Source organism: Colobus angolensis, unplaced genomic scaffold (genome assembly GCF_000951035.1).
Source record: "Colobus angolensis palliatus isolate OR3802 unplaced genomic scaffold, Cang.pa_1.0 Scaffold85, whole genome shotgun sequence".
NCBI lineage: Eukaryota > Metazoa > Chordata > Mammalia > Primates > Cercopithecidae > Colobus > Colobus angolensis.
In genome coordinates, this window is record NW_012122376.1 from 6,167,282 (window position 1) to 6,188,377 (window position 21,096).

At 48.4% G+C, this 21,096-nt stretch overlaps 1 protein-coding gene across 1 annotated transcript in view; it reads right to left on the reverse strand.

Annotated features, from left to right (window-relative positions):
* DMBT1 (deleted in malignant brain tumors 1) overlaps positions 1-21,096 on the reverse strand; it is a 91,749-nt gene that overhangs the window by 56,879 nt on the left and 13,774 nt on the right. Inside the window, exons 2-13 of the mRNA XM_011930304.1 lie at positions 18,013-18,042; positions 13,836-13,883; positions 12,409-12,456; positions 11,286-11,372; positions 8,350-8,673; positions 7,226-7,255; positions 6,235-6,273; positions 4,798-5,121; positions 3,432-3,461; positions 2,473-2,511; positions 1,352-1,710; positions 348-361 (exon numbers count right to left, since the gene is read on the reverse strand). Coding sequence (XP_011785694.1) covers positions 348-361; positions 1,352-1,710; positions 2,473-2,511; positions 3,432-3,461; positions 4,798-5,121; positions 6,235-6,273; positions 7,226-7,255; positions 8,350-8,673; positions 11,286-11,372; positions 12,409-12,456; positions 13,836-13,883; positions 18,013-18,042 — 1,372 coding nt within the window. The remainder of the gene's footprint in view (positions 1-347; positions 362-1,351; positions 1,711-2,472; positions 2,512-3,431; positions 3,462-4,797; positions 5,122-6,234; positions 6,274-7,225; positions 7,256-8,349; positions 8,674-11,285; positions 11,373-12,408; positions 12,457-13,835; positions 13,884-18,012; positions 18,043-21,096) is intronic.

Consider the following 21,096-nt stretch of genomic DNA (forward strand, 5'->3'; position numbering starts at 1 on the left):
TGCCCAAAGGAGTAGAAAGTCTCCTAGCAAGTGGAGGCACCAGAAATATATAATATCTCTCTCCCTGCACGAGCATGGCCTCTGCCTTTCTGGATGTAGATGGGGCCCTGATGCATCTGGGGGTGTTTGAAGGACTTTGTGTCTGCTCATAGCAATCAGGTTGACACAAAACCAACCCTCTCCCTTGCACGTGTTAGTAGTCCCTGCATCAGCAAGTATGAAGAGGCCACTCCAGCAAAAATCCAGCCTGTCATCTCCTAGCCCAGCCCACAGGCATTCATAGCAAGGCTTTGCTCAGCAGGCCTCATGGGCACTGTCTGACCCACACCTGACTGGTGCACAGGCAGGACACTGCAGTGCTCTGGAGGGAATTACAGTCAAGCACTCACACCCCCAAAACCCAGGCCGGACATGGACAGTCACAAAACTGCACTCCCAGCCTTGTGTTTCCAGTCTGATGCCTCCTTATTGGTCCTCAGCAGAAGACCCTCCCTTCCCAGCATGACCCTTTGCTTCTGGGCTCCTCCCAGTGAGATTGACCCTCCCCCAATGCCTAGATGTGCTGTATCCACCTTACCCTCACCTAAACCTTTCAGTAGCAGAAAGGTAGAACCCTGGAGAGCCAGAGTGCTATAGTTTGGATGCTTGTCCCCTCCAAGACTCATGTTGGGATTGGATCCCCAAGTATACAGGTGAGGCCTGATGTGCCATGTCTGGGTCATGGAGGCCCACCCTTCATGAATAACTTACTGCGCTCCCTGGTCAGGGATGAGTTCTTCTCTTAGTTCCTAGCAAGTGCTGGTGGTTGAAAAGAGTCTGGGCCCTCCCTCTTGCTCTCTCTTGCTTCCTCCCTCACCATGTGACCTCTGCCCAAGCCACCTCCCCATCTCCTTCTGCCATCTTGCTTCCGCCCTCGCCATGTGACCTCTGCCCAAGCCAGCTCCCCATCTCCTTCTGCCAGGAGTACAAGCAGCCTGAGGCCCACAGCGGAAGCTGAGCAGATGCCTGCATGATGCTCCTATGCAGCCTGCAAAGTCACAACCCAAATCAACCACTATCTTCATGAACAACCTAGCCCCAGCTATTCCTTTCCAGCCACACTAAAAGGCAAAGACCTGGCGCTTTCGTCTTCTCCCTCTGCTTGTGCTGCCTCGGTGAACAAAGGTGTGACCCTTATTTCACTTTGGCCCATTGTCCTCTCTGACCTCCTCAAAACCTGGCAATGCGGTAAAGACTCATGCAGTTTCCTAGGAGAGAGCTAAGGAGATATCAGAAATATAGGAAAGGTTGAAAAAGCTCTGAGTGAGAAGATTGGAATATATTAAGATCTCGCTTCCTGAGCAAAATCTACCCCAAGAGAGGAAACCCAAAGTCTTGGAGACCCACCTGAGCAGATGACACCAGCGTCTTCACTATGGCCACAGTTGTGGGAGAGCCAGCCTCTATGGGGGCAGTTCCACAGGTAGGACTCATTCCCTGAGCAGCGCACATCATCCAGGACAATGGGTCCTGAGCCCTGGCCAAACCGGGCATTTCCTGGGGCCGACGTGGCCCAGCCACAGCCCAGCTGCCTGCAGACCACATTGGCATCATTGGTGTCCCAGCTGTCATCACACACGGTGCCCCAGGAGCCTTGGTATAGGACCTCCACTCGGCCCTGACACCTGTCACCTCCATTCACCAGCCTCAGGGCCAAACTGGATTCAGGTCCTACAGGGGAACACAAGAACTCTTCATCAATCCCTATCAGGAGGTCAAGGATCTAAGGAATGTTCCACACTCAAGGCACATCCTAATGGCTAAAGTTACCTGAGCAGGCAGTCACCTTTGAATATGACTGCAACCAGAGATTCAGCTTCATCAAAGTCAAAGGAGCAGTGATACCCTTTTCTGTCTGGGTTCATGAAGGCTCAAGTTTTGGGGAAGCACCTGTGATCCCACTGGAGTTAAAAGGAATGGATATTCCATTCCCTAACTTGGGCACACCCAGGACAGAGCTACACAGCTACAGTTGGCAGGTGAGACCCTCCCCATGCTCAGGAGCTTGGTGGCTATTCTATGGTCCTGTCTGCCTTCTGAAAATTTCACAGGTATGACAAGGCCTTGGCCAGACAGGTGCGGGGACAGTCACTTTCACTGACTCTTCACACCTCTGCAATGCATGGGCTGAGGGACAGGAATGAGGTCTTAGCAGGATTAGAGAATCCTCCAGGGCTTTTCCTCAGCACCTGGATGAGGATCTTTCCTGACCATTTGGAACAGGATTCCACAGGAGACAAGTCACCAGCAACCTTTAGCCTCCAACATCAGACCCAGAGCTGGGTCCCCACAGACTCTACCTTCCTCCCCCGCAACCCACAGGGACATGAAAAAGAGAGAGGCCCTCCCTGACCCTCATCTTATTATTTTCAGACAAAACATTTGTCCAGAGGTAGAGAGCAAGCCCTAGGGAGGAGTGAGAGGACTATTTACCTACTGTCGATGCAGGTAAGGTGGTGGTCGGCAACACGTCTGTAAATTGCAACAAAGACAAAGGCTAGAGTTAAACCTGAGGGTGAAAAGCCCCAAAAGGAAAGGTCTCTGGACAAGGCAAGCATCATGAAAACTACCCCACTTCTGGTTCCTGCCACTTGTTCCCTATGTGTCTGCCCAAGTCTTCAGCTCAGCAAGCTTGGCAAGGGACATAGGCCTCACGGAAGACTAGTTCGATCCCTCCTATCTCTGAAGTGTGAGATGTCCTCTTCTCAGTCACAAAGGGTTAGCCTGTTCCATGAACTGACACATGGACTGACAGGCACATTTGACACCGTTGCTAAGACTCTACTAGTTTGAGCTAAAATGTTAGGGGAACCAAGGAGCTGACCGAAGGGGTATCAAGTTTCCTGGTAAGTGGAATCACCAGAAATATTTATTATCCCTCTCCCTGCCCGAGCATGGCCTCTGCCTCTTCTGGATGTAGATGTGGCCCTGCAGAATCTGGGGTGTTTGAAGAAGTGAGGAATGGAGGTATCAGGCCTGCACTGACATTGCTTGCCCATGGCAGAAGTCATGTTTAAGGCTTTAGCTGGTATTAGCTTCCCAGGAGACTTTGGCAATCACTCTCAATTCTCAGGAAGGTCATATCAGCTCTGAATAGAAAAGGACCAAAGCTAATCAAATATGAGGCCACTTTCTAAACCTCTAAGGGTTGGCCATTGGGACAATATGAAACTGCTTCATGAAAGCTGAGATAAATGGAACAGAAGACAGAAGCCTCCTGAACCCTATGTCTGGTTTAGAAGTGCCATGCTGGGTTCTCAGTTACAGAGCAAGGGAAAATCATATGCCCTGAAGTATCCACTCTGAGAAGAATGAGGGCTCTGTGGAGTGCAGAAAGGGATAATTGTGCAGAAAGAAAAGGGACATCCCAAGGAAGGACACTGGGGAATCACCTGACTTGGGCGTTGACCAGGACTGGGCAGCTGTGAGAAAGAGGAGGTCAGATCAGGTGCACTACGAAGCTGGCAAAACCAGAACAAAGGTGGAAGGAACTAAAGAGGCCATGCCTTCAGTCCACCCTAGGTCTCCATCACAGAGGGAGGGGCATTGCCATGCACATCCCCACAGAGATGCTCCTTGGAAGGTGTCTAGGCAGATCCTGTCCACTATTGCCAACTCCAAAGTGATTAACTTTGTGTCTGTCAATAGTAATCAGGTTGATACAAAACCAATACTCTCCCTTGCATGTCTTAGCAGTCCCTGAGTCAAAAAAACGTGAGGAGGACACTCCAGCCATAGTCCTGCCTGTGATCTTCCAGCCTAGCCCACAGGCATTCATAATAAGGCTTTGCCTAGCAGACCTCATGGGAACTGCACACTCCACACCAGACCAGTGCACAGGCACAACACTGCAGTGCTCTGGAGGGAGTTGTGGTCAAGGACTCACAGTGCCCAAATCCCAGACCAGACACAGACAGACACAGATCTGCACTCCTGGCCTTGTGTCTCCATTAAGACACCACCTTATTGGGCCTAAGCAGAAGACTGCACTTCCTCGCAGGAGCCTTTGGTTGTGGGCTCCTTCCAGTGAGACAGTCCCTCCCCTATCCCCTATATGTGCTTCATCCATGTAACCCTTATGCAAAATCTTTCAGTAGGGGAAAGTTGGAACCCTGGAGGGCCAGGGTGCTATACTTTGGAGGCTTGTCACGTCCAAGTGTCATATTGCAATTGGATCCCCAAGTTTAGAGTTGAGGCCTGATGCGCCATGTCTGGGTCATGGAGGCCCACCCTTTATGAATAACTTACTGCGCTCCCTGGTCAGGGATGAGTTCTTCTCTTAGTTCCTAGCAAGAGCTGGTGGTTGAAAAGAGCCTGGGCCTTCCCTCTTGCTCTCTCTTGCTTCCTCCCTCACCATGTGACCTCCGCCCAGGCCAGTTCCCCATCCTCTTCTGCCAGGAGTACAGGTAGCCCGAGGCTCTCAGCAGAAGCTGAGCTGAACAAACCGGCCCAAGCTACTCCTTTCCAGCCACACTAAAAGGCAGAGATCTGGCTCTTTCGTCTTCTCCCTCTGCTTGTGCTGCCTCGGTGAACAAAGGTGTGACCCTTATTTCACTTTGGCCATTGTCCTGCCTGACCTCCTCAAAACCTGGCAATGCGGTAAAGACTCATGCAGTTTCCTAGCAGAGAGCTAAGGAGATATTAGAAATATAGGAAAGGTTGAAAAAGCTCTGAGTGAGGAGATCAGAGCATAATGAGACCTCGCTTCCTGAGCAAACTCTACTCCAAGAGAGGGAGCCCAAGGTCTTGGAGACCCACCTGAGCAGATGACACCAGCGTCTTCACTGTGCTGACAGTTGTGGAAGAGCCAGCCACTGTGGGGGCAGCTCCACAGGTAGGACTCGTGTCCTGAGCAGCGCACGTCATCCAGGACAATGGGTCCTGAGCCCTGGCCAAAACGGGCACTTCCTGGGGCCAACGTGGCCCAGCCACAGCCCAGCTGCCTGCAGACCACATTGGCATCATTGGTGTCCCAGTAGTCATCACACACAGTGCCCCAGGAGCCTCGGTATAGGACCTCCACTCGGCCCTGACACCTGTTACCTCCATTCACCAGCCTCAGGGCCAAACTGTATTCAGATCCTACAGGGGAACACAAGAACCCTTCATTCATCTCTATGATGAGGTCAAGGATAAGGCATGTACAACACTCAGAACAGTAGGCAAAGTAGTCAAGTTTGAATACAAATGCCAACGTCACCAGGACATGCAGTCACGACTGAAGATTACTGTACCCAGAGGTTAAGCTTTGTCATAGTGGAAAAAGTGATGCCCTATTCTACTCAAGTCTATAAAAGCTCAAGTTATGGGTAAGCATGTATGACATCCCAGAGGAGGGGCCAGGAATGGACACCCCACTCCCCACTCTGCGGGCAGACAGGATGGAGCTACACAGCTACAAATGGCAGGCCTAGACCCCTAACAATCTAGGGCAAGTTCCACACTCAAGGCATTTCCTAATGAACTAAGTCACCCAGGCAGGCAGGCAGTCACCTTTGCATAATGAAGCCAGAGATTAGGCTTAATTACAGTGAAAGTAGCACTGATAGCCTACTCTGCCCAGGTCTATGGATGCTCAACTTTTGGGGAAGCACCTGTGACCCCATTGGAGGTGATAGGAATGGATATCCCACTATCTAGTTGAGTACGCAGAGGATGGAGCTGCTCAGCTCCAGATGGCAGGCCCAGACCCCTCCCTTATTCAGGAGCATGGTCCTGTCTGGCTAACTGAGAAAGTACCAGAGATGACAGGGATGAGGTCCCCGTAGGATTAGGGAGACCCCCAGGGCTTGTCCTGAGCACACAGATGAGGATCTTTCCTGACCACTTGGAACAGGATCCCACAGGAGACGGGTCGCCAGCACCCTCCACTCTCCAACATCACATCTAGTTCTGGGTCTTCAGAGACTCCAGCTTCCTCCCTACCCAACACACAGAAACATGAAGAAGCAAGGGCCCACCTTGAGCCTCATCCTATCACGAGTCTAATGATTCCTAATGATCTTCTGGGAGGTCCTACTCCTGTTCCTAGTGCCGAGCTCACTGTTGAGCCAACTGTTTATCACCTGCTGCCATCCTCCCACCCTTAGCCTACTTCCCCACCTGTCTTCATGGCAATCATAAGTGAACTATGAAATCTGAAGTGTATCCAGAGGTAGAAAGTGAGCCCCAGGGAGTGTTGAGAGGATTCTTTACCTTCTGTGGGTACAGGTGATATCCTGACAGGCCAACTGTCTGTAAACAGCAACAAAGAGAAAGGATACAATTGGATTTGAAGGGAAAAAGGTAAAAAACAAGCAGTTCTCTGGACCAGGCAGCACACATCATCCAGGACAATGGGTCCTGAGCCCTGGCCAAACCGGGCATTTCCTAGGACCCGGTTGTGAAAACAATTCCACTCCCAGGTCTAGCCACTTGCTCCCCATGTGTCTGCCCAGGTCTCCTGCCCAGGGAACTCATTCAGGGACAAACGACACCATGCAGGCCCTTCCACCTCTCTCTGAGACAGGGATGACCTTTTCTCAGTTAGGAAACCTTTACCACCTCCATCCCCCACCATCCGCTGACACATGGACTGTCTGACTCATCTGACACCACTGCCAAGACTTGACACTTACAGCTAAAATGTTCGGGGGACTAGTGGGCCCACCCAGGGGAAATCAGGTTTCCTGGTAAGTGAAGGTACCAGAAACATTTCTTAGCCTCTCTCTCCCCTGAGCATGGCCTCTGCCTCTTCTGAATGCAGACATGGCCCTGCAGAATCTGGGGGTCTTTCAAGGGTCTTTCTTTCATGTAGTGAGAGATAGGGGTATCAGGCCTGTACTGACCTTGCCTTCAACAGAACATTAGAGGGTCTCACCCTCAATTCTCAGAAAGGTTATGTCAGCCCTGAACATAAAGGGGCCAAAGCTCATTAAATAGGTGGCTTCTTTCTGAACCTGTAAGGATTTTCCATTGGGACAGCATGGAACTATATGATGAAAGCTGAGATGGATTGAAGAGAAGGCAGAAGCTGAATCCTATGTGTGCTTAAGAAGCACCATGCTAGGGTCTCAGTTACAGAGCTGGGGGAAAAATAACATGCCCCAGAGTATCTGCAGAGAAGCAGGAGGGCTCTGTGGACTGGGGAAAGGGTAACCAAGCAGAAAGAGAAGGGGTATCCCGAGGAAGGATTCTGGGGACTCACCTGGCCTGAGCGTCGACTGAGGCTGGGCAGCTGTGAGAAAAAATAGCAACATTAGACACCAAACACTCAGTGACTCCAATTAGAGTTAAGGTTGAAGTGACTTGGGGTAGCCACACCCTCAGGTGATGCCCATCACATGACCACCAAGTGGGCCCTGCCAGTGCCCACTGTGAAGCCCTCAGTCCCTCAGAGACCCCACAGTCCCCGGCATTGCCTCCCTCTCTGTGCCTGTGGCTCACTCTCCAGGGATATGAAGGTCACTTCGGTGCCTGGGACCAGCTACAACAACCTCAGTATCAACACCCAGGGAGCAGCAAACAGCCACCCTAAGCAATGAGTGGATGAAGACCCTAACTCTCCACCCTTGAGCTGCAGTGAGTCTGAGGTTTGACGTGGATTCTTGGCGATCCTCTGGGAGGTCCCCCTGCTCCCCATGCTGAGCTCACATGTGAGCCCACCATTTGTGACTCATGCCATCCTCCCACCCTTACCCCACTTCCCTGCCTCTCTTCACAGCAATCATAAGTGAACTATTTACAAATGCGTCCTTCTCTCTGAGTCAGTGGCTGACAGCACTCAAGGTAATACAGTGTTCAAGGGGAGGGGAGGTTTCACCAACCAGATCCCTGAAACATGCCATCCCTGAGAAGGAGCATCGGGGAAAATGGGGGTATGAGTTATGCGGATGTTCCTAGAGCAGAATAAAAAGCTCATTATTTCTGATGTCAGCAGGCTGGACCCTGTGTCTGAACACCGGTGCCTCAGTCACCCCCAAACTAATGTTGGGGCACTGCTTGCAGCTTGGGGATCCGTGCTGACCATGGCATTGTACCCACAGGCCAGTTGCCCCAACTAAACTCCAGAGCCACCAGATAACAAGGAAAGTCTTGGGCAGGGGCCCTGGAGTGAGAAACCTGTTTGTCACTATATTCTCTGAATACAGTCTGTCCCCAGAATGGGCCCAAGTGATTTTCTTTTTTTAATAGAGACGGGGTTTGCCATCTTGCCCAGAGTTGGTCTTGAACACCTGAGCTCAAGCAATCTGCCTGCCTCATCCTCCCAAAGTGCTGGGATTACAGTTGTGAGCCACCACACCTGACCCTCCAGAGATCTTTGATGCCTACCTGAGCAGATAACACCAGCATCCTCGCTATGGCCACAGTTATGGGAGAGCCAGCCATTGTGGGGGCAGCTCCACAGGTAGGACTCATACCCTGAGCAGCGCACGTCATCCAGGACAATGGGTCCTGAGCCCTGGCCAAACCGGGCATTTCCTGGAGCTGATGTGGCCCAGCCACAACCCAGCTGCCTGCAGACCACGTTGGCATCATTGGTGTCCCAGCTGTCATCACACACGGTGCCCCAGGAGCCTTGATACAGGACCTCCACCCGGCCCTGACACCTGTCATCTCCATTCACCAGCCTCAGGGCCAAACCATAATCAGATCCTAGAGGAAGGCACAGAATTTCTCTTGTACACTCCTACTGAGAGACAAGGTCTCAGGGCCTGCAGGGTATTCAGGGTCTTTCCCATAGGCAAATATCTTTGAGAGAATCTCTAACTAGGCTGGGCTCTAACATGCCTTAAGGTTAGAGTTCTTCATGGGGAAGAGGACAGTGACTGCTTGGCCCACACCCAAGTCTTAGAGTTTCTGCTGGAGGAGAATAAAAGGCTTCTCCTAATCTGCATCCTGGAAGGGGCCTAGAGATACACAAGACCCTTCTCTAAGCAGACCATTGGCTCTGCCTGATTCACTCAGACAGGGGACACATAACATCCCACACTGAAGAGCAGCGTGATGACATCAGGATGTCCTGGAAGGAGCTCTGATGTGTATCTGCAGCTCTAAGGTTGGCTTGGAGCACATTTTGCACGTGATCTTCCTGGCCTTATAGCCTTCCTCAGGGCCAGGATGGCTGGGGTCAGCACAGAGCTTTGGAGATGGGGGAGCTGGGCTGTCACTCTGGACTGGAGACTGATCCCACTGGTCTCTGCTTCCAAAGCACAAAGGCTCTTGGAGATGCCACATTCTGACTGATTTCTCCCTACCCCCAGGAACATGGGCAATGAAGGAATCTTCACTCTAGCTGACCTCTGGGATCTAGGTCACTGTCTACTCACAACATTCCGTCCTGTCCCATTCCCTAAAACTTTTCCTGAATAACAGTAAAGCCCATGGATATAGTTGGCATCATGACATACAGAAACAGACTCAAAATTACTGATTACCTGTCACAACAGTAGACTCGGTATTTGTGATGGTAGTCTCTGCATTTGCCAATTGTAGAAGATGAAAAACAAAACAAAACAAAAAACCAGAAAATATAAAATTAGATCTCCTTTGAGGACACTCATGGGCTGAAAGTAAACTAGGATCTGCTGAGAAGCCATCACTCCTGATCTGGATATTGTCTTGCTGTGTAACTTGGGGAAAGTCAAGAAACCTGTCTAGCACTGAGTTCTTCAATTCTAAAGGGCTGCTTGTGGAGGAAATATTTCTGTACCAACATTCTCACTCTGATTCTGATATGCCTACATGTAACCTATACAGAACTCCAGGAGAGATATGCAAAAATAACTTTTCCCATTATTATGCCTCTGATTGATTTCTCTTCTCTAATTGCATTGGCTACTATCTCCAGTATGACATTGAACAGCAGTGGGGATGGAGGGCATACTTGCCTTGTTCTTCACACTAGTGGAAATGCTTCTAATATTCCCCTTTAAGTAAGATACTGGCTTGGAATCTCTGTTTTTTAATTACTCCAGAGCCCTGGAATTTGTCCAAGGCACCTACAAGAACTGACTGAGTGCTAGGACTTGGAGAGGAAGGGACCTGAGAGTTACCCTTAACCCACTGCAGCCACAACACTCAGCTTCTGTCTGAGCTCTCCACTGGGCTTCTACATGAGGTCTCTGGATCTAGAAGAAATGTGACTCCCACCTGACACTGGAGTTCCTGATAAGAGCAACTCCGAGCAAGTCCTATCTGCAGTCCTGTGTGACAGGCAGATCAGTCAAATCCCTCCACCCCCTTGCTCCCATCCCTGGCCGGACCAGTTATACCAAAGGGCTTGTCAGGCCGAGGTGTGGTCCTTAACATGTAACAGGGTCCTCAGGGGAAACCACTCCAGAGGAAGGAACAGATTCTCCTCTTATAGCTGCTGCAAATAACAAAATGTGGGAATCTTGGTAAGGGACATGGCTAAGTCAGAATAAAGCCAGTCTCACCCTCATTCCTAGTGTCTTCTGTGTCCTTCATCATAGGAAAGAGAAAGAGGTTAAGTCAGGCCTCACCCCATGGGCCAGAGGGAGAGGAAAGCAGATGATCTGAGGAATGGGAGGGCCTGATGCATGTACCATCAGCATTCCCAACTGCTGCATGCCAACCCTGGGCAGGGCAGAGGCTTTGGTAAGAATGTTGTCCTTGAGCTTCTCCTAGGGCCAAGGTTTCCCATGGGAAATGAAAAGTGACTTCCCTTCCCAAAGCCCAGACTGCCAGCATCCCAGGCTGTATTGACTATGCCTCCCAGATTTCTCACTGGAGGTACCCAAGGGGGAAGTACCTGACCTCTGATGTCCATGAGTTGAAGGATTGTGATTTCTCTCTGTTAAGAAGAAACAAGGGTGGCCTAACATGGGCTTAAAGAAAGGGCAAGGGCGAGGATGCTGTCCTAGCAATTTGGCTACGTTAGCAGGTAGGCACCTGCGTCTCAAGGCCCTGTAGCCAGAGATCCAGCACCATAGGCTGGCCAGAGATGAGCACAGCTCGGTGAGGAACATAGGAGTGAGCCACAAGCAAGGATAACAGAATCTCTAGAGACAAAAGGCTCCACTGAGAACTCCTTGGAGATGTATCTTCAAAGTGATTCCTCCTCAGTCTCAGACATGATCGATGTAAGAGATACCTGTTCAGACCTGAGGCCTTATGTGGAAGGGCCCCTCTTGGGAACTAAGCATCCTACTTTCTAGGCCCTCTGCACCTCATCTGAATCAGAGATGAACCTAGGGGTACAGAGTGGTAATGAGCCCACAGGGATCCCTCACAGTAGACGTTACCTTCTGCTACAGTTGACTCCAGGGGCGCCTCTGAGGGAAACACAGAACCTGCAGGGTGGAGAAAGGAGGAGCTCATTAATGGTAGCCCTCACTTGGGGAGGATTGGTCTATGGCTTCCTCAGCTCTGAAGCAAGGGCTGGAAACACAGGGCTGAAGGGCACCCTCCATTGCTAAAAGCCAACCATGTGCCAATCACTCTGTCATTGTACTGGTCCCAGGCTGGGCTAGGATGCCACATGAGCATCCTTTACTCTTATTACCCTATCCCCACCTCCTCAAATGACAAAACACACCCTCAAATGACAAATGTTCACCGTGACTGGAATATTCCTGAGAAGTGGTTCAACTAGAAAAAAGGTAGTTTTGAAAGCAAACCAACCTTTCCAGAATGCAACACTAAGCCACTCACAAAGCAGCTGCATGGAGGACGATGCCCCCTTGGGGAGCCCAGTCCCACTTGGTAGCTGGATTATCAAGGGCACACCCCAGGCATGGTAGCATGGGCTCAGTCCAGCCCACACTCCAAATGCCAGAGTTGCTCTCAAAGTAGACAGTTTAACCAGAAACTCCTCTTTGGGGAACACACGATGGGACAGTGTCCTTGGAGGTTTCTTTGTGGATTAAAAAACCCCTCCATCCTTCTCAGCCTTTAAAAGAGGAGAAACTGCCCCTTAGGGAGATATTTGGTATCCTAGGCCAGGGGCGGTTGTGATGTTGCTCGTCAGAACTAGTCTACGAGGTGATTGCATCAGCAGGCTCCGGGGCTCTGAGACTGAAGCCTACCTCTACCACATTCAGCTTCAGAAAGACAGGCAGATGATCCATTGACCTGCACTATCTATGAAAAGGGGCGGTACCACCTGCCCTCCAACATCAATTAAGACATGACTTACATCAAAGCAAGTAAACTATAGAGCACACTCATAAGTATACACATGAGCTCATGTGTGGTGATATTGACTCAGAGTTGCACATACACAGTGTAAGGTGACATCCACACTACCTGAGCACATGATGCCAGCACACTACTTTCTATGCCCTCTGCACCTGTTCTGGATCAGAGATGAACCTAGGGGTGCAGTAGGGTAATGAGCTCACAGGGATCCCCCATAGTAGATGTTACCTTCTGCTACAGTTGACTCCAGGTGCGCCTCCGAGGGAAACACAGAACCTGCAGGGTAGAGAAAGGAGGAGCTCATTAATGGTGGCCCTCACTTGGGGAGGGTTAGTCCATGGCTTCCTCAGCTCTGAAGCAAGGGCTGGAAACACAGGGCTGAAGGGCACCCTCCATTGCTAAAAGCCAACCATGTGCCAATCGCTCTGTCATTGTACTGGTCCCAGACTGGGCTAGGATGCCACACGAGCATCCTTTACTATTATTACCCTACCCCCACCTCCTCTGCTGCCACAGCCTCTATTCAAGAGGTTACCCAGTCCATTCACAACCCCAGGCTAGTCACAAGATTGAATGTCAAAAGACATCTGACTGTGTCTATGGCTCAAACACACCCTCAAATGACAAATATTCACCATGACTGGAATATTCCTGAGAAGGTGGTTCAATTAGAAAAAAGGTGGTTTTGAAAGCAAACCAACCTTTCCAGAATGCAACACTAAGCCACTCACAAAGCGGCTGCATGGAGGACGATGCCCCCTTAGGGAGCCCAGTCCCACTTGGTAGTTGGATTATCAAGGGCACACCCCAGGCATGGTAGCCTGGGCTCAGTCCAGCCCACACTCCAAATGCCAGAGTTGCTCTCAAAGTAGACAGTATAACCAGAAACTCCTCTTTGGAGATCACACCATAGGACAGTGTCCTTGTAGGTTTCTTGGCGGATTAAAAATCCCCTTGGTGTCCAGAGACATCCTGGCTCTATGTGAACAAAGGAAATCAGAACTGGGATTTGCTGGGTTGGGTCCAGGAGAAGTTCTCTTTTCCATTGAGGATGTTAAGTATCTTTTGTTTGTCATTTAATTCTCAATAAAGAGAATGCTATAGTTCACTCCTCAATTTGATGTTGGGATATATTTATATCTTAAGGACTAGCAGTTCCCCCATCCTCCTCAGCCTATAAAAAAAGGAGAAACTGCCACTTAGGAAGATATATGTTTGGTATCGCAGGACAGGGGTGGTCCTGATGCTGCTCATCAGAACTAGTCCACGAGGTGATTGTATCAGCAGGCTCTGAGCAGCTGAGACTGCAGCCTGCCTCCACCACATCCAGCTTCAGAAGGACAGGCAGATGATCCCTTGACCTTCATTGTCTGTGAAAAGGGGGCAGTGCCACCTACCCTGCAACATCAACTAAGACATCACTTACAGCAAAACAAGTAACTGCAGAGCACACACAAGTGTACAAACACATGCTCATGTGTGGTGATATTGACTCAGAGTTGCACATACACAGAGCAAGGTGACATCCACACTACCTGAGCACACGACGCCAGCACCCTACCTTCTATGCCCTCTGCACCTCTTCTGGATCAGAGATGAACCTAGGGGTGCAGTGGGGAAATGAGCCCACAGGGATCCCCCATAGTAGACATTACCTTCTACTGATGTTACCTCCAGGGACGCCTCCGAGGGAATCAGAGAACCTGCAGGGTGGAGAAAGGAAGAGCTCATTGATGGTAACCCTTGCTTGGGAAGGGCTGGTCCATAGCTTCCTCAGCTCTCAAGCAAAGACTGGAAGCGCAGGGCCTAAGTGCAGGCTCCATTACTAAGAGCCAATCAACTGCCAATCCCTCTGTCACCATAATGGCCCCAGGCTGGGCTAGGATGCCGCACGAGCATCCTTTGCTCTTGTTACCCTCTCCCAACCTGCTCTGCTGCCACAGCCTCTATTCAAAAAGTCACCCAGTCCATTCACAGCCCCATCCTAGTCACAAGATTGGATGACAAATAACACCTGGCCGTTTCTATAGCTCAAACACACCCTCAAATGACAAATATTCACCATCACTGAAACATTCCTGAGAACGTGATTCAACCAGAAAAAAGGTGGTTTCCAAAGAAAACCAACCTTTTCAGAATGCAAAACTAAACCACTCACAGGGTGGCTGCATATAGGACCATGCCCCCTTGGGGAGCCCAGTCCTGCATGGTGGTTGGATTATCAAGGGCACATCCCATGCACAGAGGCATGGGCTCAGGCCAGTCCACACAGCAGATGCCACGGTTCCTCTAGAAGTGGACAGTGTAACCCGAAACTCCTCTTTGGGGAGCACACCATTGGCCAGTGTCCTTGGAGGTTTACTTGTGGATCAAAGAACCCCTTGGTCTCTGCGCACATCCTGGCACTATGTGAACAAAGGACATCAGCACTGGGATTTGCTGGGTTGGGTCCAGGAGAAGTTCTCTTTTCCATTGAGGATTTTAAGTATCTTTTATTTAATTCCCAATAAAGAGAATGTTTTGGGTTACTCCTCAATTTGATGTTGGTATACATTTATGTCTTAAGGACCAGCAGTTCCCCTATCCTCCTCAGCCTTTAAAGGAGGAGAAACTGCCACTTAGGAAGATATTTATCTGGTATCCGAGGCCAGGGGTCGTCGTGATGCTGCTCATCAGAACCAGTCCATGAGGTGATTGCATCAGCAGGCTCTGGGGGCCTGAGACTGAAGCCTGCCTCCACCACATCCAGCTTCAGGACAGCCTAATGATCCCTTGACCTTCATTGTCTATGAAAAGGGCCGGTAAACACCTGCCCTCCAATATCAATTAAGACATGACTTACTGCAAAGCAAGTAAGCTGCAGAGCACACACATATGTACACACACATGCTCATGTGTGTTGATATTGGCTCAGAGTTGCACATACACAGAGCAAGGTGATATCCACACTACCAGAGCACATGACACCAGCATCTTCCCTGTGGCCACATTCGTGGTTATACCATCCGCTGTGGGGACAGCTTGACAGGTGGGGCTCCCTTCTCGAGCAATGCACGTCACCCAAGAGAATGTTTCCCAAGCCCTGACCAAAGTGGGCCCCACCCAGGGCTGACATGGAATAGCCACAGCCGAGCTGCCTGCAGACAACATCTGCATCCTGGGCATCCCAGCTATCATCACACACAGTGCCCCAGTAGCCTTGGTACAGGACCTCCACCCAGCCCTGACACAGGTCACCTCCATTCACCAGTCTCAGAGGCAGACCTGCAGTGACACAGCGAAAGCCCTTATCCTGGTGCTCTTGCATCCCTACCCACCTCACTCCCTCTTCTTCCTCTCACTACCCTGCCTATTTGTAGTCCTTCTCCCCACAGGACCTTAAATATCCTTGTTCTTCCACGTTCTGTCTTTGCCCTCCTCTCATTCTGTATTTTCCCCCTGGAGAACCTCATGTACTCTGAGAACTTTCCAGAAGACCCCCAAATCCACCTCTCTGATCCTGACTCAGCCCTGACAGCCCAGCCCTGAGCTCTAGACCAGCATTTTCAGTGGCCTCCTGGCCATCCCATCCCCTACATCATCCCAAACTCAATACAGCCTCTTCCCTCCATTTGAATTAAGGATGTCATCATGCTCCACATCAACCATGCTGGGAACGAGGGCATTATATTTGACTCCTCCTTCTCCTCATGTCTGACATCTAACATCACCGAGGTCATTCTTTCCTTGTCATTCCCACTGCCATTTCACTGGGATAAGCCTTCATCCCCTTGAACCTGGCCTCCTCCCAGCTGAATCCTCAGTCTCTGCTCTTCCTTTCTCTAGTCCATCCACATTCATTGATTCAACCAGCATTGATGGAGTGCTTACTCTGTGCCCATTTCTGTGCTAAGAGGATTCATCAGTCTCCACGTGGTCTTCAAGTTTTATCTTTACAAAGTACGAATATATTCAATTCAATTCCTTGCTCAAAATGCTTCAATATACTCTCCAGTCCCATCAGGATCAAGTCCAAGAGCAAGCTTCGACCTACTTTTCCAGATTCCTATCCTGGGAGGGACTGAAACAGCCTGCTTCCCACCGTGGAGCTGGCCATGCTGGGAAGTCAATAAGTACAATGTTCCTGCCTGACACAATGCCACTAGACCACCCACTTGGGCAAGCTGCATTGATGGTGTGAGGAAAAGAGGCACAGGTCCTGAGGGGTGCAGCCCACCGTCCTGAGAGTACGAGCCAGATCCTGGGTGTGGCTTTTCAATGGTGAGTTTGAGATTATGAGAAACTTGTGGTCACAGAGTGAGAGGCTGGAATGGGATGCAAGGGAAGGGGGCAGGTTGCTTTTTCTCCCAGAGGGAGGAAAGGCCAGCTGCACCATCTTTAGGGCATCCCCAAAATACATTGAGGACCTCCCATGCTCCGTCACTCCCCAGATTCAGGAACACAATCCATGGAGGAGACGCCTGTTCAGACCTGAGGTGTTATTCAGAAGGGCCCCTCTTAGGAGCTAAACACGCTACCTTCTATGCCATCTGCATCTCTTCCGGTGCAGAGATGAACCTAGAGGTGCAGCGGGGCAATGAGCCCCCTCCTGGTCACCCTGTGAATGGTCCTTCCAGAAAAGTGCTCAGTCTCCCTGCCTCAGACTCTCCCTTGCTGGGTGTTGGTCAGAAAGCTGCCTTTCCCAGGCCATTTCTGGATCTCTCAAGTCATGTCTTGGAAAGGGAGGGACTGACCTCAATAGGGCCAACGGCCTAGGAGCAGAGTCATCCTAAGTGAACACATAGAAGACCCTGAAAAATCAAACTTAGGCACAAAGTTCCGCACACTCTCACTGGAGAGGCCGGGACATTTAGCCAAAGTCAAAGAGCAGGGCAGGGGTAGGAGGAGGCACCCATCCGAGGCTCAAATCTCTGCCCTGCTACTCACCAGACACATAATCTTAGACATGGAAATATTGACAAATTAGCTAACTGTGTCCTGGTTTTCCCACCTGCAAAATGGGCATAATCATATTACTTACCTCAAAGTGTTCTTGGGAAGATTTCATGACAATAGCACTCGCTATGTGCATTAGTTGGGCACTTACTGTGTGCCAGGTGGTATTTTAAGTATTTTTTTTAATATATCTATTCATTTCATACATGAAAATCATTTTATGCATGGTATATAGCAAGTACTTGGTAGAGTTTAATTATCTTCAAGATACCTGTCATTATTAGTGAAAAAAAAAGGTGGGCTGGGCGCAGTGACTCACGCCTGTAATCCCAGCACTTTGGGAATCTGAGGTGGGTGGATCACGAGGTCAAGAGATCGAGACCATCCTGGCCAACATGGTGAAACCCCATCTCTACTAAAAATACAAAAATTAGCTGGGCGTGGTGGTGCGTGCCTGTAGTCCCAGCTACTCTGGAGGCTGAGGCAGGAAAACTGCTTGAACCCAGGAGGCGGAGATTGCAGTGAGTTGAGATTGCACCGCTGCACTCCAGTCTGGCCACAGAGCGAGACTCCGTTTCAAAAAAAATAAAGAAAAGGTACTGACCTTTATTTTCAACTATCTCTCCTCACACCAAACTGAAGCTAACCTCATCTGATAAATGACTGAGAGTCAGAGAGCAAGAGGAAGGAGAACGACAGCTGGGATTGACCGAGTGTGCACTTGGGATATGCCCCAGGTCTTGGCACCCACGTCTCCTGTCTCCCCGGCATTCCTGCGTTCGCAAGGCGGGTGTTTGCTCTGTAACCTGGGCTGTGCTCAGCCTCAACTAGCCAACAGCAGCAGAGGACAACTGGTACCAACCCCATCAGGGAAGACGAGTGAAGAAAAGGTCTTACCGTAGTCTGTAGTACTTGGGATCCACTCACCTGGAAAGAACGCAAATTCGTCTTAGAAACACTGTTTAGAAATGATTTCCTATGAGTCACAGAAATTGGCTTTCACTTCACCGTACAATCACACCAGAGGGCGCTGTGGCTCAATCTTGGGTTTGTGTGTCTCCGACGTTCTTGCTAAATGATTTTGCAATAGCAGATTAAAGCAAGGGGATTGGATATGAGGAGTTCGATCATTTTAGATGTAATGAAGCACATATGTCTCTGTATTAGGCCCCTAACGCTACAGCTTATAGCTACAGGATGTAATCTATGCTTGGAAAGAAGGGCTGGACAAGAGAAGACAGCCTAAGCTGGTTGTCCAGTCTGAAATTTGAGTATAGCTGGCATTGACAACAGCCACTCGGATGCCCCCTAAATAAGAAAATATGTTAGTGTCAGATATTCTGTTCCTTCTGACCCATAACCTGAAAACATTTTATTCTATCTTGAAGCAAATGGAAATCTAGAGATCCCTGGATCTTTATATTCAGTGAGGTCGGACAAGGTCCGTTGGACTCAACTGTAGCTTTTGAGTTTCTTTTTGAGCAGTTCTAACTATACTTGTGAGTGTTGATATTTCACAACTTTTATATATTTTAGAGGTCTTTCAAAGATCAGAGACAATATTTATTCATTTTTTAAAAAGGATAAAACTCATTCTATCTTGTAATCACCATATGAATCCATTAGATCCTTTTATAAATCCAAGATTCATTATTGGCTTCTGATTTTATTTTTCCTATATCTTGAAACATTTCACTATTTCATCATCCAATAAATTATTGCATCATTATTCATCAATTATTAAATAGTAAGAAAATGGTAGAATGGTCAAGTTGCCTAGAAGGAAGATGAACGAGTGAAATAAGTCATAATTCTTCCATGCCCAAAGTACTGTATTATCTTTCAAGAAGATTTTTTTAAGACTAGAGATACTTTCTTCATAGTCTGCTTTTAGCTTTCATTGAATGCAGTTAGGAATTAGAATTTTTTCATTTTCTACTTGTGATGGCAAAGAGAAGAAAACTGACAAAGGAAGATGTTTTTGCAATAATTAGATGAACCAGAAGAGGAATATAAAGATAAAAGATATAGCACTCTACCAAATAATGTTAGAATTGATTGTACAACAAAAATCTCAGACTCTGAGTCCTCAGATGATGATATCCTAGATGAATTTCTCAAATTCAAGAATCCAGGAGCCAATGATACAATTCTAAGGACAAAAATAAAATACAGTACTCTTACCCACTTTGATAGGGATTTCATCACATGATATTTTGCAGCAAGAACGTCAATCATCTTATTTTGCTAGAAAAAGATCTGTGATGGTATTCTTTTATCTTTTGTGATGTTTATATACCAAAATCTATGTGATACCAAAAGGTCTGCTATGTTTAAATTTGTATTAACAATCCAACATACTTTCTTTCCTTATTCCTTTTCTTTTTACTTCCTGGCAAAAGGAGGATTAAGGCATTTGACAAAATTATCAGATTATTATTTTATTTTTAGAGACAGAGTCTTGCTCTATTGCCCAGGCTGGATTCAAATTCCTGGGTTCAAGCGAGCCTCCTGCGTCCAGCCTTGGAGTAGCTGGAACTATAGGCATGCACCACCATGCCCGGCTCTCCAGATTCTTTGTAAATGTGGGTCCTGATAGCAGTGACAATCATGGTTCAGAGATTTGAATTTCTCTAATGGAACCAACAGGCCAGTGACAGGACTTGCTGTATGTCAGAGAACCTCTTCACCTGCCTCAACAGTCTGAATGTGAGCTCCATGATGGGCTCCCCCAGCTGCCCTGATGGCTTAGGAAGGGGGCCACTGAAACCACGTGGCTACACATCCCTGAAAATGAAGAAGAAACTCACAGTAGAAACCAGAACATTCATGATGGAACGTATCTCAAAATAATAAGAGCTACTTATGACAAACCCACAGCCAATATCACACTGAATGGGAAAAAACTGGAAGCATTCCCTTTGAAAACTGGCACAAGACAGGGGTGCCCTCTCTCACCACTCCTATTCAATATAGTGTTGGAAGTTCTGGCCAGGGCAATCAGGCAGGAGAAAGAAATAAGGGGTATTCAGTTAGGAAAAGAGGAAGTCAAATTGTCCCTGTTTGCAGATGACATGATTGTATATTTAGAAAACCCCATCGTCTCAGCACAAAAGCTCCTTAAGCTGATAAGCAACTTCAGCAAAGCCTCAGGATACAAAATCAATGTGCAAAAATCACAAGCATTCTTATACATCAACAACAGACAAACAGAGAGCCAAATCATGAGTGAATCCCATTCACAATTGCTTCAAATAGAATAAAATACCTAGGAATCAAACTTACAAGGATGTGAAGGACCTCTTCAAGGAAAACTAGAAACCACTGCTCAATGAAATAAAAGAGGACACAAAGGAAGAACATTCCATGCTCATGGATAGGAAGAATCAATATTGTGAAAATGGCCATACTGCCCAAGGTAATTTATAGATTCAATGCCATCCCCATTAAGCTACCAATGACTTTCTTCACAGAATTGGAAAAACTACTTTAAAATTCATATGGAACCAAAAAAGAGCCCACATCGCCAAGACAATCCTAAGCCAAAAGAACAAAGCTACCTGACTTCAAACTAAAAAACATCATGCTACCTGACTTCAAACTATACTACAAGGCTACAGTAACCAAAACAGCATGGTACTTGTACCAAAACAGAGATATAGACCAATGGAACAGAACAGAGCCCCCAGAAATAATACCACACATCAACAATCATCTGATCTTTGACAAACCTGAGAAAAACAAGAAATGGGGAAAGGATTCCCTGTTTAATAAATGATGCTGGGAAAACTGGCTAGCCATATTTAGAAAGCTGAAAGTGGATCCCTTCCTTATACCTTATACAAAAAGTAATTCAAGACGGATTAGAGACTTAAATGTTAGACCCAAAACCATAAAAACCCTAGAAGAAAACCTAGGCAATACCATTCAGGACATAGGCATGGGCAACGACTTCATGTCTAAAACACCAAAAGCAATGGC